This window comes from Stegodyphus dumicola, chromosome 8 (genome assembly GCF_044657685.1).
Source record: "Stegodyphus dumicola isolate Sdum_Otavi_A_Nest chromosome 8, ASM4465768v1".
Classification (NCBI taxonomy): Eukaryota; Metazoa; Arthropoda; class Arachnida; order Araneae; family Eresidae; genus Stegodyphus; species Stegodyphus dumicola.
This window is the reverse complement of record NC_140775.1, coordinates 107,389,015-107,402,489: the sequence shown is the minus strand read 5'-3', so window position 1 is coordinate 107,402,489 and position 13,475 is coordinate 107,389,015. Positions and strand designations below refer to the sequence as shown.

The 13,475-nt window shown below is 32.5% G+C and overlaps 1 protein-coding gene across 2 annotated transcripts in view; it reads right to left on the bottom strand.

Moving 5' to 3' along the window:
• Window positions 1-13,475, bottom strand: part of Mccc1 (Methylcrotonoyl-CoA carboxylase 1) — a 118,744-nt gene that overhangs the window by 62,609 nt on the left and 42,660 nt on the right. For both annotated transcript variants that reach the window (XM_085822244.1, XM_085822245.1), the window contains 3 exons: window positions 12,331-12,442; window positions 11,114-11,195; window positions 10,713-10,840 (listed from right to left, as the gene is read on the bottom strand). In XM_085822244.1, the coding sequence (XP_085678370.1) occupies window positions 10,713-10,840; window positions 11,114-11,195; window positions 12,331-12,442 (322 nt within the window). The remainder of the gene's footprint in view (window positions 1-10,712; window positions 10,841-11,113; window positions 11,196-12,330; window positions 12,443-13,475) is intronic.

Genomic DNA, 13,475 nt, shown 5'->3' with positions numbered 1-13,475 from the left:
AAAGATTTTGAGCACTTAATATTTTGTTTTTATTATCTATGATATTATGTCTCTAGGCTAAACCACGGGCTAAAAATTTGCCAATTATGATACAGAGAAGTTACTAGAGGATCATACAAAATGAACTTAACAAGAAAGAACTAAAACTTCAGAAGCAGCAACAAAAAGCAATTTTAGAAGCAATGTTTTCACAAGAAGAGGAAGAAAGAAAGGCACACATGTCGCCTAACAACAAGATTGTTATTTCTCGAGTTACAGCTCTGAATTGCATTCACAGATGCGGAGCAGCGTAAATAAGACTCTTTACCGCTTGTTATATTATAGCGCATGGCGCCGTAACCGTGACCATGACGTTTAGTCATAGCACAAGTGGTTAATTACTGTTTTTATGAAAGGGAATTTCACATGAAAACAATGACATCATCCTTATTATTTGCCACTTATGTTGTCACTCTTCTTCATACAGGTAAAGTAAAATTAAGTTTCATTTATTTTATTTGCTTAACATTGTGCCTGTCTTTTTCATTTCATATTTTAATGATTTCCTTTATGTTTGGTACATGAATTTGTAATGTTTGGTACATGAATTTTAATGATTTCCTTTATGTTTGGTACAGAATTATCAAATATTTAGGTATAATATATTAATAAATATAGTGTTATACCACTTTCTGGTAATACTATCTATTCATTAAAGTAGTACCATTAACAAAAGTAAAAATGGTTAATAAATGGAAAATTTTAAGCTTTTTTTTTTTTCTTTTCCATAAAAAATTAAAAAATTCAATTTATTCAACGATAAAATCCTGAAGAATAATGTTTCAGTTCTTATCAAAACATTTTGAAAAATTTTATCAGATATATCTAACAACTTTACAAGCAGCAAAATATATTAGGATTAAATTTTTTCAAAAAGTTCCAATATTTTCATTAACAGACAGACTACTTTAGAGAATTCTTCCTTTAATGGCTTTGAATGTGGGTAAAAATCCCAAAATTTTGATATTTTAAAGTAACAGTACGTTTATTCATTGCTAAAGAATAAAATAATTAATATATTTATAACCTTGACGAACACCAGTTTCAATTCTAACACTCTCTGAAGGCTCAGGTACGGAAAGATGTATCAAAGGACCAACACCAGGCATGAAATTATTCTCAGGATCTTCTGCATATATCCTTGCTTCAAATGAATGCCCATTTAATATGCTCTTGTAAAGTTTAAATAAACGATTATCTATGGTCAAGGAACAAATTAATCCATTTCACATTAATTCCTATGGGAAAAATTATTTTGGTTTATAAACTTTTCAATTGATGAATGGCCTTCAAGAATGAATTAAATTTGTGATTCCAGGATTCACTTAAATAGCTGAGGCATAATAGCATTAACCTTTTAACTGTCATGCCCGAGTTAATCTCGGGCACAGCACTGGTGTTCGAAAATGTCACGCCCGAGTATCACTCGGGGTAATTTTTTTTTTTTGAGTGCATCGTATTGTTATACCCGAATATATATCGGGAGACGTTTATTTCGGCTTCATTTCTTTGTCAAACCCGACAGTATCTCGGGAAAAGTTAATGTGCGCTCAATTCAATAGATGACAGCACTTTACTGAAGATTTCAAAGGTCAGAGGTTATAAGTTCTTTGGTTCAAAGTGCAAGGGATCTTTTTGTTGTAAAATGGCGTCCAGTTCTTTGAAACGTTATATAGATGATTTAGATTCTTCAACCGAAGATGAAAGATGCGTGTCTGATGTGCAGTATTCATGATATTTCCATGGTCAGCCTCAAAAAAAAAAAAAAAAAAAAAAAAAAAAAAAAAAAAAAAAAAAAAAATGAAGATATACTCAAGCCGAAGATTGTTTCTGACTACAGTCTAACTATGGGTGGTGTAGATCGCTGTGATTAGGAAATATCCTTTCATCCAAAAATCCGAAAACATCAGAAAAAATATTATGAAAAGATATTTTTACATTTACTAGACAAGGTACTTTGGAACTCATATTTACTCCATAAAAATGTATTTGGGAAACGTATTACATTTTTAGAATTTCGAATCCAAGTTGTAGAAGAGCTTTTACATAAATATGATGATGCAGCTTCTGGACAAAAGAATGTTGGCAGACCACCTACAATAGATAACCCTGCCCGTCTTACTGAACGACATTTTATTTCCTGTATTCCTCCTACTCCTGTGAAACGTGAGCCTACAAGACAGTGCAAAGTGTGTTGTTTGAAAAAGGATAAAAATGGGAAAAAGATAAGGAAGGAAGCACGGTTCTGGTGTAGTGATTGTGGAGTTGGTTTGTGCTTGGAAAAGTGTTTCCAGTTGTACCACACAAGACTGAATTCCTGAACTACTAATACGTATTCACTTTTATTTATTTTTTTCATTTATTTATTTTTTAGAAAATAATTCATTTTCTTTCATTTTTAGAAAATAATGCTCCACTAGAAGCGAACTTTACAACTGCCATGTTGAGTGGCAGCCACCTCAAGCAAATACGTAGTGGCTACAAAACTTAAAAAATTTTACCCATATACTTCAAAATATCAATTTTTAACTACTTAAGTATATTTTATTTTGTACTAAACATTTGATTTTTCCAATAAAAAAATTTGACAATTTGTGTACCCAAATCATCAAAATAACTCCACAGTTAAAGGGTTAAGCTGAGGTCTGTTATATTGAAATACATTCCAAAGTAAATGTTGGTAATAATTTCTTTCATGTCATTAATTCTAATAGCATTTACATTTTGGTATCAGAGGTTCTTCCAGTATTTTAGATTTTGTTATATATTAATCCCAGAATTTTTCCAATTTTTAGCATTTTAGCATAAGGTTCTGAACACTTTTAAGTATTCATGTTATTTTCTCCTTCCTCAAGGTAAATTTTAAAATGGATTTGTCCACGTAATGATAATTCTTATCTTATTAAACTAATTGATTTGCTCATGGATTTCAGGTGCAGAAGCTCAAATGATAAAGCAATAAGAGCTTCAAGAAAATAGAGATACCTAATCTTCATGATAGTTCTGAAGATCACTGCATGTGGCAAGACAGGTAATAATGGTGATGACTTTACTAGCTGCAGAAGTTTTGTACAGTAGTTCCAGTAGCATTAAAGGATTTACTATGGAGTAGCAGTGGACAACAATAACAAAAGGTGAGATTCAAAATACAGAAAGTAGAAATAAAGATAATTTTATTAGGTATTGGTAATATTAATAATAGTATGTATTTTTATTGGAATGTAGGTTTCATGCATTTTTATTGGAATGTAGATTCCTTTTAAATAAATAACATTGTTACGAATTTTGTACATAGACAGATGATTTTAGTGCAATTATATGTCAAATTGCTGTACTTCTCTGTGTAATATAACATGAAAATCTAGAGAGACAAGACTGTACTCTGTGATATTGTGAAGAGTTGTACGACTATTTTCATGGAGAGTTCCAGACTTCTGAAGAGTTTCTTTTGATAAAATAAATTTTAGCAACCTATAATCAGAGCTGTGTGCACTCAATCTATTATGAACCCGTCTGCATGCAAAACTTTTTGGTGTCAGACATGGGATTGAATGTTGGTGACAAGTGATGGTGAAGCAACTAAGTCAGCTTGTGACTGCTTTTGCTGCATTCCGAGAAAAGATGGAAGCTGTTCAAGAAAAGATTAGAGCTGCTTAAGAAGAATGGAAGCTGTTCAAGAAAAGAATAATGGAGGTCAAGAAGAAATGAAAAGAGACATTACCTGCATAATAGAAAACAAATCTGAGGTTATGGGAGGCAGAATAGACACAGTCAAAAATAGAAACTGAAGAAAGATTTTTTTCTGTCACAGAACAAATCAAACAGAAAGTTTCTGCTGTTGCCAAAGAAGTTGACACCTTAAAGAAAAGCACAGCGACAGCAAGAAGCAATTCTGATGGTTTTAAATTTTTATTCTTGTACTTCTCTGAAGATATCCATATATGATGGAAAAACCCCCTGGCAAGTATATATGACACAATTTTCAATAGTGGCAGACATGAATGGATGGAATTCCCTAACTAAGGCATGTTCTCTTGACAATTCTTTGACAGCAGATAACCTTCAAACTCTTCCCGAAAACCAGAGGCTAGACTTTGAAGCTCTATCCGGCATGTTGGAGCTATGCTTTGGGGAGAAGTATTTAAAAGATTATAGCAGGCTTCAATTAAAATCCCCTCAACAGAAGCACACAGAAACACTCCAGGAGCTTGCCATAGATTTTGAGAGGCTGTCTCATCTTCCCTTTTCAAAATGCCTAATAGAAACAAGGGAAATCCTGTACTTGCAGTACTTCAGCGATGACATTCGGGATCCTGAAATACAGAAAGCTCTGTGAATGGCAGATATCAAGAATTAAAAAAGTGCTCTAGTGTACACAATGAAATTTGAGGCAGTCCAGCAAGCAATTCATACGGACTACCACGCAATCAGAACTGTTCAAGTCCAGGAACCAGTGGATCAAACGGCTGCTCGTCTAGACGATTTGACTAGACATGCCAATGCCTTGATGTAGAAAAGGAGTGACAAGAAACCAACCCTAATGCGCTGGAATTGTGGTGCTAAAGGCCACGTTTGAAAGAATTGCAGAATACCTGAGAAAACGGAAGCTAAAACTGCACCCAGCAAGACAGAGAGAAATAAGGAAGAGGTTCCCATATAAAGAGAAGCCCCATTTGAAAGCGCTGCAGATTTCTTTAACTACTTGTGCTACGACTAAACTACACGGTTGCGGTGCTGTGCTCTACAATATAACAAGCGGTAAAGTGTCTCACTTACGCCGCTTCGCGTCTGCGAGTGCAATCCAGAGCTGTAACTCGAGAAATAAACAATCTTGTTGTTAGGCGACATGTGCACTACGTTATTTTCATTTTGGCAATAAATGCCTATCGACGTGGTGTTCACGTCGCTCGCGGTTTGAGACAAAAACATCTCGTTGTGCGTGGCACATCTTTTTAGCGCAAGCAGTTAATGCATGGCAGCACTAATGGACTCTTCATTGCAGGACATATCAATGCAGCCCTTGCATCCTTGGACTTTCAAAGGAACAAACTGCATTTCTACCTCTGACATAACACTATTTGGAATTAAAGATGAAGAAGTTAAATCTGCCACCAAATCATAGCTCAAGACAATATCACAGTGGTACTGCAATAGCAAGAACAGAATTTTTATTTCCTGGATCTATAGCCCAAAACAAAAATTTCTGGTACAGTGTATTGGAATGTCCTAAGAACTGTAACACGCTGCGAGGAGTACTAGTAGCCTTGGAACTCGTTGATTTATTGAAGATAGTTATCCTTGTGATAGTTGCCAATGTCAGTGATAAAGCAAAAAGAATTAGGAAAAATAAAGTGGTTGCAGCATGTACTCCAGTGACCAAGGTTTAATGAAACAGTAATTATCCAGAATCCGTGTCTTCGTTGAACTTAATATTGGAGTTTTTGGAGAATGTACAACTAAGTGATGAGTGCTGCTGAACATGTTACTCAAGAATTAAGATGTTTTTTTTTTTTTTTTTTTTTTTTTTTTTTCTGCTTGCCTTTTGATATAGATCAAACCAGTTTGAAAATGCATAAAATCGACACCGAGAATCATCCACCAATCAAGCAATATCCAACATGTCTATTGATTGCGAAACAGGAAGAGGTAAAGAAACTTCTAAAGGACATGCAAGAAAGCGATGTTATCATGTTCATGTTCATGGCCTTCAGGAGTATATCCAAAACTAACAGGCACATTTTGAAGCAATGCACAGTTTTACACAAAAGCAAATCAACTTGGCAACAGAAAAGATGAAGACCCGATACGAGAGCTACAGGAGATCAATACAAGGAAGGTGAAAAGGTGTGGTTGTGGAATCCGATTTGACTGAAAAGACTCTCTCCTAAGCTATAGGCACCTTGGGATGGTAATTATGCAGTCCTAAACAGGGTGAAAGACATCGTACTTTGGATCTGTAAATCACCAAATTCTAAGCCTAAAGTCGTTCATTACAAGAGTCTAGCCTCTTACTATGGCCATAGTAGGAATTCTCCATAATGTGTATAGTACACTAAGACCATGACTTTATTTCTTTCTAAATTTGTAAATCTGTGCCCTCACTTATTTATTTAGCATTTGATTGGTTTTATATTATTTATTGAAATTATTGTTTAAGTATTGCATAGATTTGCCTTAGTTTTATGGCTTCCTGTCCACGGATTGTTCTGCCAGGATGTGCAGTCCTTGGGAAGAATGCAATATTATGAATTTTGTATTTAGAAAGGTGATTTTATTGCAGTTATATGTGAAATTGTTAAAATTTTCTTTGTAATGTAACATGAAAATCTAGACACAATCTATGCCAGAAAAGTTAAGAATACACGGGCAAGTCTATTTAACATTGAATAAATGGGTATCTCACTAATTTGACGAGATATTGTCAAGCTGGCAATGGTTTTGGCAACTATTTTTATCGCCAAAGTTGCCAAACTTGCCAACCATTTGGGCCCTATCTCTGTACCCCGCAATAAGTATTGTAATTGAATAAATCTAATTGATCACTATATTAGCTGTAACCTTCCAGTAATCTCGAGAAGCAGAAAGTACTAGAAATATCTTTGCAGCCGAGTGAAAACTATATAAAGGCCATAGAGAGCATTTGCTCTCAGTTGTTGCTAGCTCAGCATGAATTCAGTGTACTGAGATATCAGCTCTCTTTAGATCAATACAAGGATCTCTTTAGATCAATACTTTAGTTGTGCTTTGTATTGTGTTTAACATTCTTAGTAGTTTGAAGTGTAACTACTGACTGTACTCTGTGATATTGTTGTACGTCTGAAGTTGATGAAGAGTTGTGTGACTATTTTGTGGAGAGTTCTAGATCACTGAAGTGTTTATTTTGATCAAATAAAATTTATCAACCTATCATTGGAGCTGTGTGCATTAAATCTATTTCAAACCCACACGCATGCAACAATATTCTGATAATTAATAGCAGTTCATGCATGAATACTTTTCATTATGTTCTTTCCAAATTAAATTACTCACATAATTTTCCCTTCTCTGTTTTCATATAATAAAATTAGTAGAAAAAGAGAGAAAAATATATGAGTAAATGTGCAAGTGTAAGATAACATATGTAAAATAAAAAATATGCAAATCAAAATTATAATTTAAATTAGCAACAATTCTTAATTCTCCCTCTTTATTCTAAAAAACCATAAAAAGTTTTCTGGATTGCATTATTTCTACAGAGTGTCTCAAAAAAATTTATTCACACTTCAAATGACGAGAAAAACTTTATTTCTGAAGATGGTGTGAAATGGAATGGCTTTGAATACATAAGACAAATATAATTGAGGAATCATGTTTGTGAATGTTCAAATTGATGACCATCATTGTCCAGACAATGCTGATAACGTGCACCAAGGGTCATGAAACAGGGTCACCAAGGGTGCAAACGTCATGAAACAAGCCATTAGGAATATCGCAACATTGTCTTTCAACTTCCAATTTCGATGCATCAGTTGTTCTTGGTTTGGTGCGACAAACTTTGAGATATACCCACAAAAAGAAGTCCATACGCATGAGGTCTGGGGACTGCGCAGGGTATTGAGTGGTACCGCTTCGTCAAATCCATGTGTCTGGAAAAGCTGCATCGAAGTGAGCTCATATATCGCGATGATAGTGGAGAGGTGCTATATCTTGCTGAATGTAAATCTCGTCGTCATCACCAAACATCTCTGAAATTTGTGAACCAACAAACTCCTGAAGCAAGTTCAGGTAACTCTCACCAGTGACCGTTCTGTTAAAAAAAATGGTTCTATGATGTCCAATGTGGATATCCCACACCACACTGTTAGTCTTAGTAAGTTAACATGGTGTTCAAGCGTTACATAAGGATTTACAGGGCCCCAGTATGTACAATTATGGAAATTAATGGAGCCATTTAATTTAAAGGATGCCTCATTGCTCCACATAACTTTGTGTGGAAACCCTGCATCTTATGCACATTTTGCAAGGTAACATTCACAAAATTGAACTCTCTGGTCAGGAATGTCTTCGTTGACAGCATAGATTAGTGTTGGAATGTAACATTTCCAGTGCAGAAGCTTCATAATTCGACAGACACTATCTTTTGAGATGTGGGTTACCTGAGCAGTTTGTTGAAGAGATTTCTGTGGTGATCAAAGGAGAGTTTCCTGCATCTGTTCTTCTTTTCCAGAGCTTGTGGATGTCCGTGGTCGTCCAGACGTTTCTTGTTGAAGTTCTGGACAGTTCCATCTTCTTCAAACTTGTTTCTAATGCAAGCACTGGTCTGCTGCATTGGTGGCAGTTTTGCAAATTCCCTTCTGTATCGTCTTTGCACTTCAGTGCCATTTTTGGTCTTCCAATAACATTTTAGGACAAACTTCCTCTCTTCCAAGCTAAGTTGATTTCCTGCCATGCTGTGGCAAATTAATTACACCTGCAATTCAAAACCGGCAGCATATTAGCGACAGTTAAAGGGTCAGTAGATTTTTTTGAGACAACCCGTATATCAGTTCATCTCACATTCTTGATCATGGACTGGCTTGCGGAATTCTGAGGAAGTAGCTAATGTGGAACTTGAATTAAAAATTTGAGAACTGAAACCTTTCTAACCTAAACCAAAATGTTCTCTTGGTTAGGGTCCATACTCGATAACTGCACACTTTAGCTTCAGCTCTCTTGTTGTAAACATGCTACTTAGCACCGTTTGCTTTGTCTCGACACAACTTATAAATTTTTATTTTCTTACTCGTAATTCACATTTAATACAGAAGATGTTATTTGACTTAGAATCCTAATCACAGATCATTGAAATATTAAACAGAGCAATTAATGAAACACACGAATATACCAGCTACTAGCACTGAAAATTGGGTGCATATGCACTGATGTGCTATGACTGCAGGATTACTAGTTACCAACTTTTAATTTAAGCATAAATAAATTAGTAATTTTTACTACAGCTTACTTTTAATATACTCATTTTCCTAACATATATGAATTTTATAATACATTCATGTTACTAAAATATATGAATTTTATGATATACAGTCAAAAGTCTTTAATCCGGACTCGTTGGGACTTCGGCGATTCCGGATTATTGATTTTTCCGGATTATAGATCATCAGTTTAAATCTGGTAAGACGGCATGCAGAAATTATAAAATTAAAAATATTAAACTGTAATTTATGAAATAAAGAGCAAAAGAGCAATTATGATCTAAAGGGTATCAAAATTTACAAAAAAAAAAAAAAGCCTAACATTTATTTGTTTACTTTATTAAACATTTCTTTTAACGCGCGCATGCGTAAACCATACATTACGCATAGTCGAAATTAGAAAATTGCAACCAGAAAATTATTTGATGTGTACTCGTGATATTTATAATGACGAGGAATTTGATTTAAATCATATCAAAGGTGGAATACATCCAGATGAAATACTACATTTAGTAAGGAATTATAAGCTGAATAAAATAAAAACATCTGCCCTGAAGATAAGAATAGTGCTGACAGATCAACTTCCAGTTCATTGCGCGCCGCGATGTCCCCCCCCCCCGGCAGAGCAGCGTGAAATTGATAAACAGATTTCTGAATGGTTAGAGAAACAAAGGATATGCCTTTATCCATTTTTTTTTGCAGCAATTCCACTTTTTGTTTGATGGACATCGAAACATACTTTCGCTTTGCAGATCCTTTGGTAGCTCCAGCATCAGAAATTATATTTGATAGAATCGAAAGTTCAAGCTTACTTTTATAAAATTGCTCTAACAGGCTGCAAAAAATAATAAGCTGGATCCAAACCAAACATTAAGGAACAACACAATCTGCAACATTAACTGAAATAGATAATTAGATAAGTTTAGCTTAGCTTATACCGTCCGTTATACATTAAACTCGCATGCGTAAACATATTATGCGCATGCGCACACGCGTGAATGCATAATGCGTTGACGCATGCGCAGAAAGTTTGCAGCTTTGAGGTCCGGATTATGGGTGTCCGCATTAGCGACTTTTGACTGTATTGATTTTTTTTTTTTTTTTAAGTAGCAAAAAGTAGAATAAGGAAATGATGGAGTAACAGAAAACTCACAAAATCTCAGAGGTATAAATTTTAGTTATTTTATTTTATTCAAAAAATTATTTAATTAAAATAAAATTATTGCGTTTCTTTAACACCATGTACAGATTGGGTGTCATATAATGCAGTTATAAAATTTATCAAAACAAAATAAAATACAAATTCAAACAGATATTATTTAAAAAAATTATATCAAACAAATCTAAATCTTAATGCATGTATTTTATATATTAATTTTGTGCTAGTCATTATCACATAGTATCTGTTCATGAAAAATAGCAGATTTGTGCTATATTTTTTGTCAAGAGTTATGTAAATAACGAAGTGAATAATTTAGTGAAACATAGATTTCCAATTTAATTTAAAACACTAAAAAACAACCATTAATTCTAAAATGCTTTTCTTTTTCACTCCACAAGAATAGCAGCAGATCTGTTTGCAGGTTTACATTAGAATTTTATGTTTTCTAAAATATTATTAATAATCATGATGTTCAATTGTACATTTAAAAATATATTCAATTAGAAAAATCAAGAAAATAGTTTAAAGAAAGAGAATAGTTTCAAGAAAAAAACACAGACCCGTAACTGCCATTCAACTAAATCGGTACCAGTTATCATTTCGGTTACTGGATGCTCTACTTGAAGACGAGTATTCATTTCCATAAAATAAAATTTCTTATTTTCATCCATAATGAATTCAACAGTACCTAAACAAACAACTGTGTTAATAAATGAAGATTGTCCAAATAAAAACATACTTTTCATGAAAAGGAGAAAAGCAATATATACTTTTTTTTTTTTTTTACTAGGGATATTCAAAAGTTGACATTGTCCAGGTGAAATAATTGTAAATTTGAATGATTTTTAAAAGGGTTATTACATAAACAATACTTAAATACTTATACAAAATTTGGTGATAGCTAATGCTTGCATTACTATAGAAGTTAAAAGGATTAGGAGAGAATGTGATTATTACATACCAGCTCCAACATATTTAACAGCTCTTGCAGCTCTAACTGCAGCTTCACCCAATGACTGTCTTGTCTGCTCATCCAAGCCAGGCTTTAGAAGATGGAATGACTGATTTTACCAAATGGCATAATTTACAAGCTTGATTTAGTACAAATGCATATTAGCAAAGTGAGAATTGAAAATTCCAGATGAAACCCAATATAGTTATATTATTCAAAATAAAAAAAATAATTAAAAAAATTTAAAAATATCAAATTAATGGAGATTTTATGCAAAATTTTTCTTACACATTTAATCTAAAATTTTAAATATTATTAAAATTTATGAAAAAAAGTGTATTTTTTATGTACTGAATGTTTAATTTCTATGAATTACTGTATATATTATCTCCTGACACCGAAAATCATATTATTACAACTTTGATTCTTTGTTGATGGCAGCGGCAGATATTTATGCATAGTACTTTTTTTAAGTGCAGATAGTTTCATTACAAGCCAGAAAGTAATGTTTTAAATCAAGTAATAGTTAATGTGTTAGAATATCCACTCCAATATATTCCTTATTGACAAACATAAGTTATTGTAAAAATAAATCATAATGATGATCATAAAAAACTTCATTATAAAATTAATTTTACTTATTAATTACAAATCATAAATAAAATTCCAAATTAAACTCTGCAGGATATAAGAACAATGGAAATTTACAATATATTATTAATTACTTATATACATTAAAAATATATTTGAAACATTCAGATGAAATGCAGTTAAACAAACAAAACATACATGCTATTATTACTAAAATCTAGAAGCTTTAGCACTAAAGTGTAACATTAAATGTTTATTATTATTTCATTTTTTATATCTCCTATTTTTCAAACAAATAGGGCATTTTCAGATTTGCATAAGCTGGCAGATATGCAATCAAAAAAACTGTTGAAAATGAATAAGAAGCAGGAATATGCTCCTAAATTCAGATTAAGCATGTTTCACAAAAAGAAAGAGTTCAAAACATAAATATATAAATTAAATTTATGTAAACATATTCAAACTCTATTAATAGAAACATATGCATGTAAGAATATAAAAAGGTATGCAGCAAAGATAACAATTAAAAATTATTACACATCTTAATCACAGTTTTTCATATATACTTTTATTCTCATTATTAGTTATAAATTTAATATTAAAAACAAAACAGATATAATCCAGCAAGCACTTACAGCAGGTGCTTCTTCAATAATTTTTTGATGCCTTCTTTGTACACTGCAGTCTCTTTCAAATAAATATACATAGTTTCCATGTGTATCACCAAATATCTGCACTTCAACATGTCTGGGGGGGGGGAGAGAATGCATTAAAAATATCTGAAAGGTTTCAGATTTTTAATTACGTCCAAAGGGGCATTTTTTTTAAAGTTTTGTGTGTTATCTTTATTTATTAAATATGTTCTTTGCACTTAAACCATAAAATTCAGTTCAGTAGCAATTTTTCAAAATAATTTTAAAATGAGCATATCTTTAGAATTTTAGAATTTCCAATACTTAGTTCCACGCCCACTGGAGATAGAAAGGTGTTTTTTCCCCGCCGTACAGTGTTGCCATTGCTCGCTTTTAAATCATTGAGTTTGTTACCGAAAAATTCGTTAAAGTTTAACAAAATATGAAATGGTTAATAAAACAAATTTCAAATTTGGTCTTCCACATGCCCATATTCATAGGAGGATTACGTCATTCAAAACTAGATGGCTCTACGTACTGTTGTTTTATCACAATACGAGAAATATGCATACATTTATGCAGATTTTTCATTATTTAATTTCTTCAAATATAATGCAGGACTCTAACATTTGGTGGCAACAGTTTGAAAAGTGAAATGGACATTTATAGTGATTCAACGCAAAATCGCAGAACGAAAACAATAGTCCTTCAGGGTCAAAGCCCCTTTGAACTAATCAAAAACAAAAACAGAAAAATGTATACCAACTCTTAACATTGAGGCCCACCAGTGGCCGAGCAGTAAAACACACTCAAATTATATATTTTAGGATATTAAAATAAATTACAAATAAAAACAAACAGAAATAGAAGTAGAAAAATGAAATTTATATATTTTTTTTTATCTGATTTATGTTAAAATAAGATAATACTTAGATACCACATAGCATATATAACTTATGTGGTGAGCATATTCAAAATGAATATTTTTATATAGAATAAAAAATATTTTAAACAAAATTTAATCATCACATATTAAATATATATGCAAGGGCTCAATGATTAAACATTATTAACACTATTTAATGTACTTTAAATTACAATATATATATATATATATATATATATATATATATATATTTTAAGTTTCT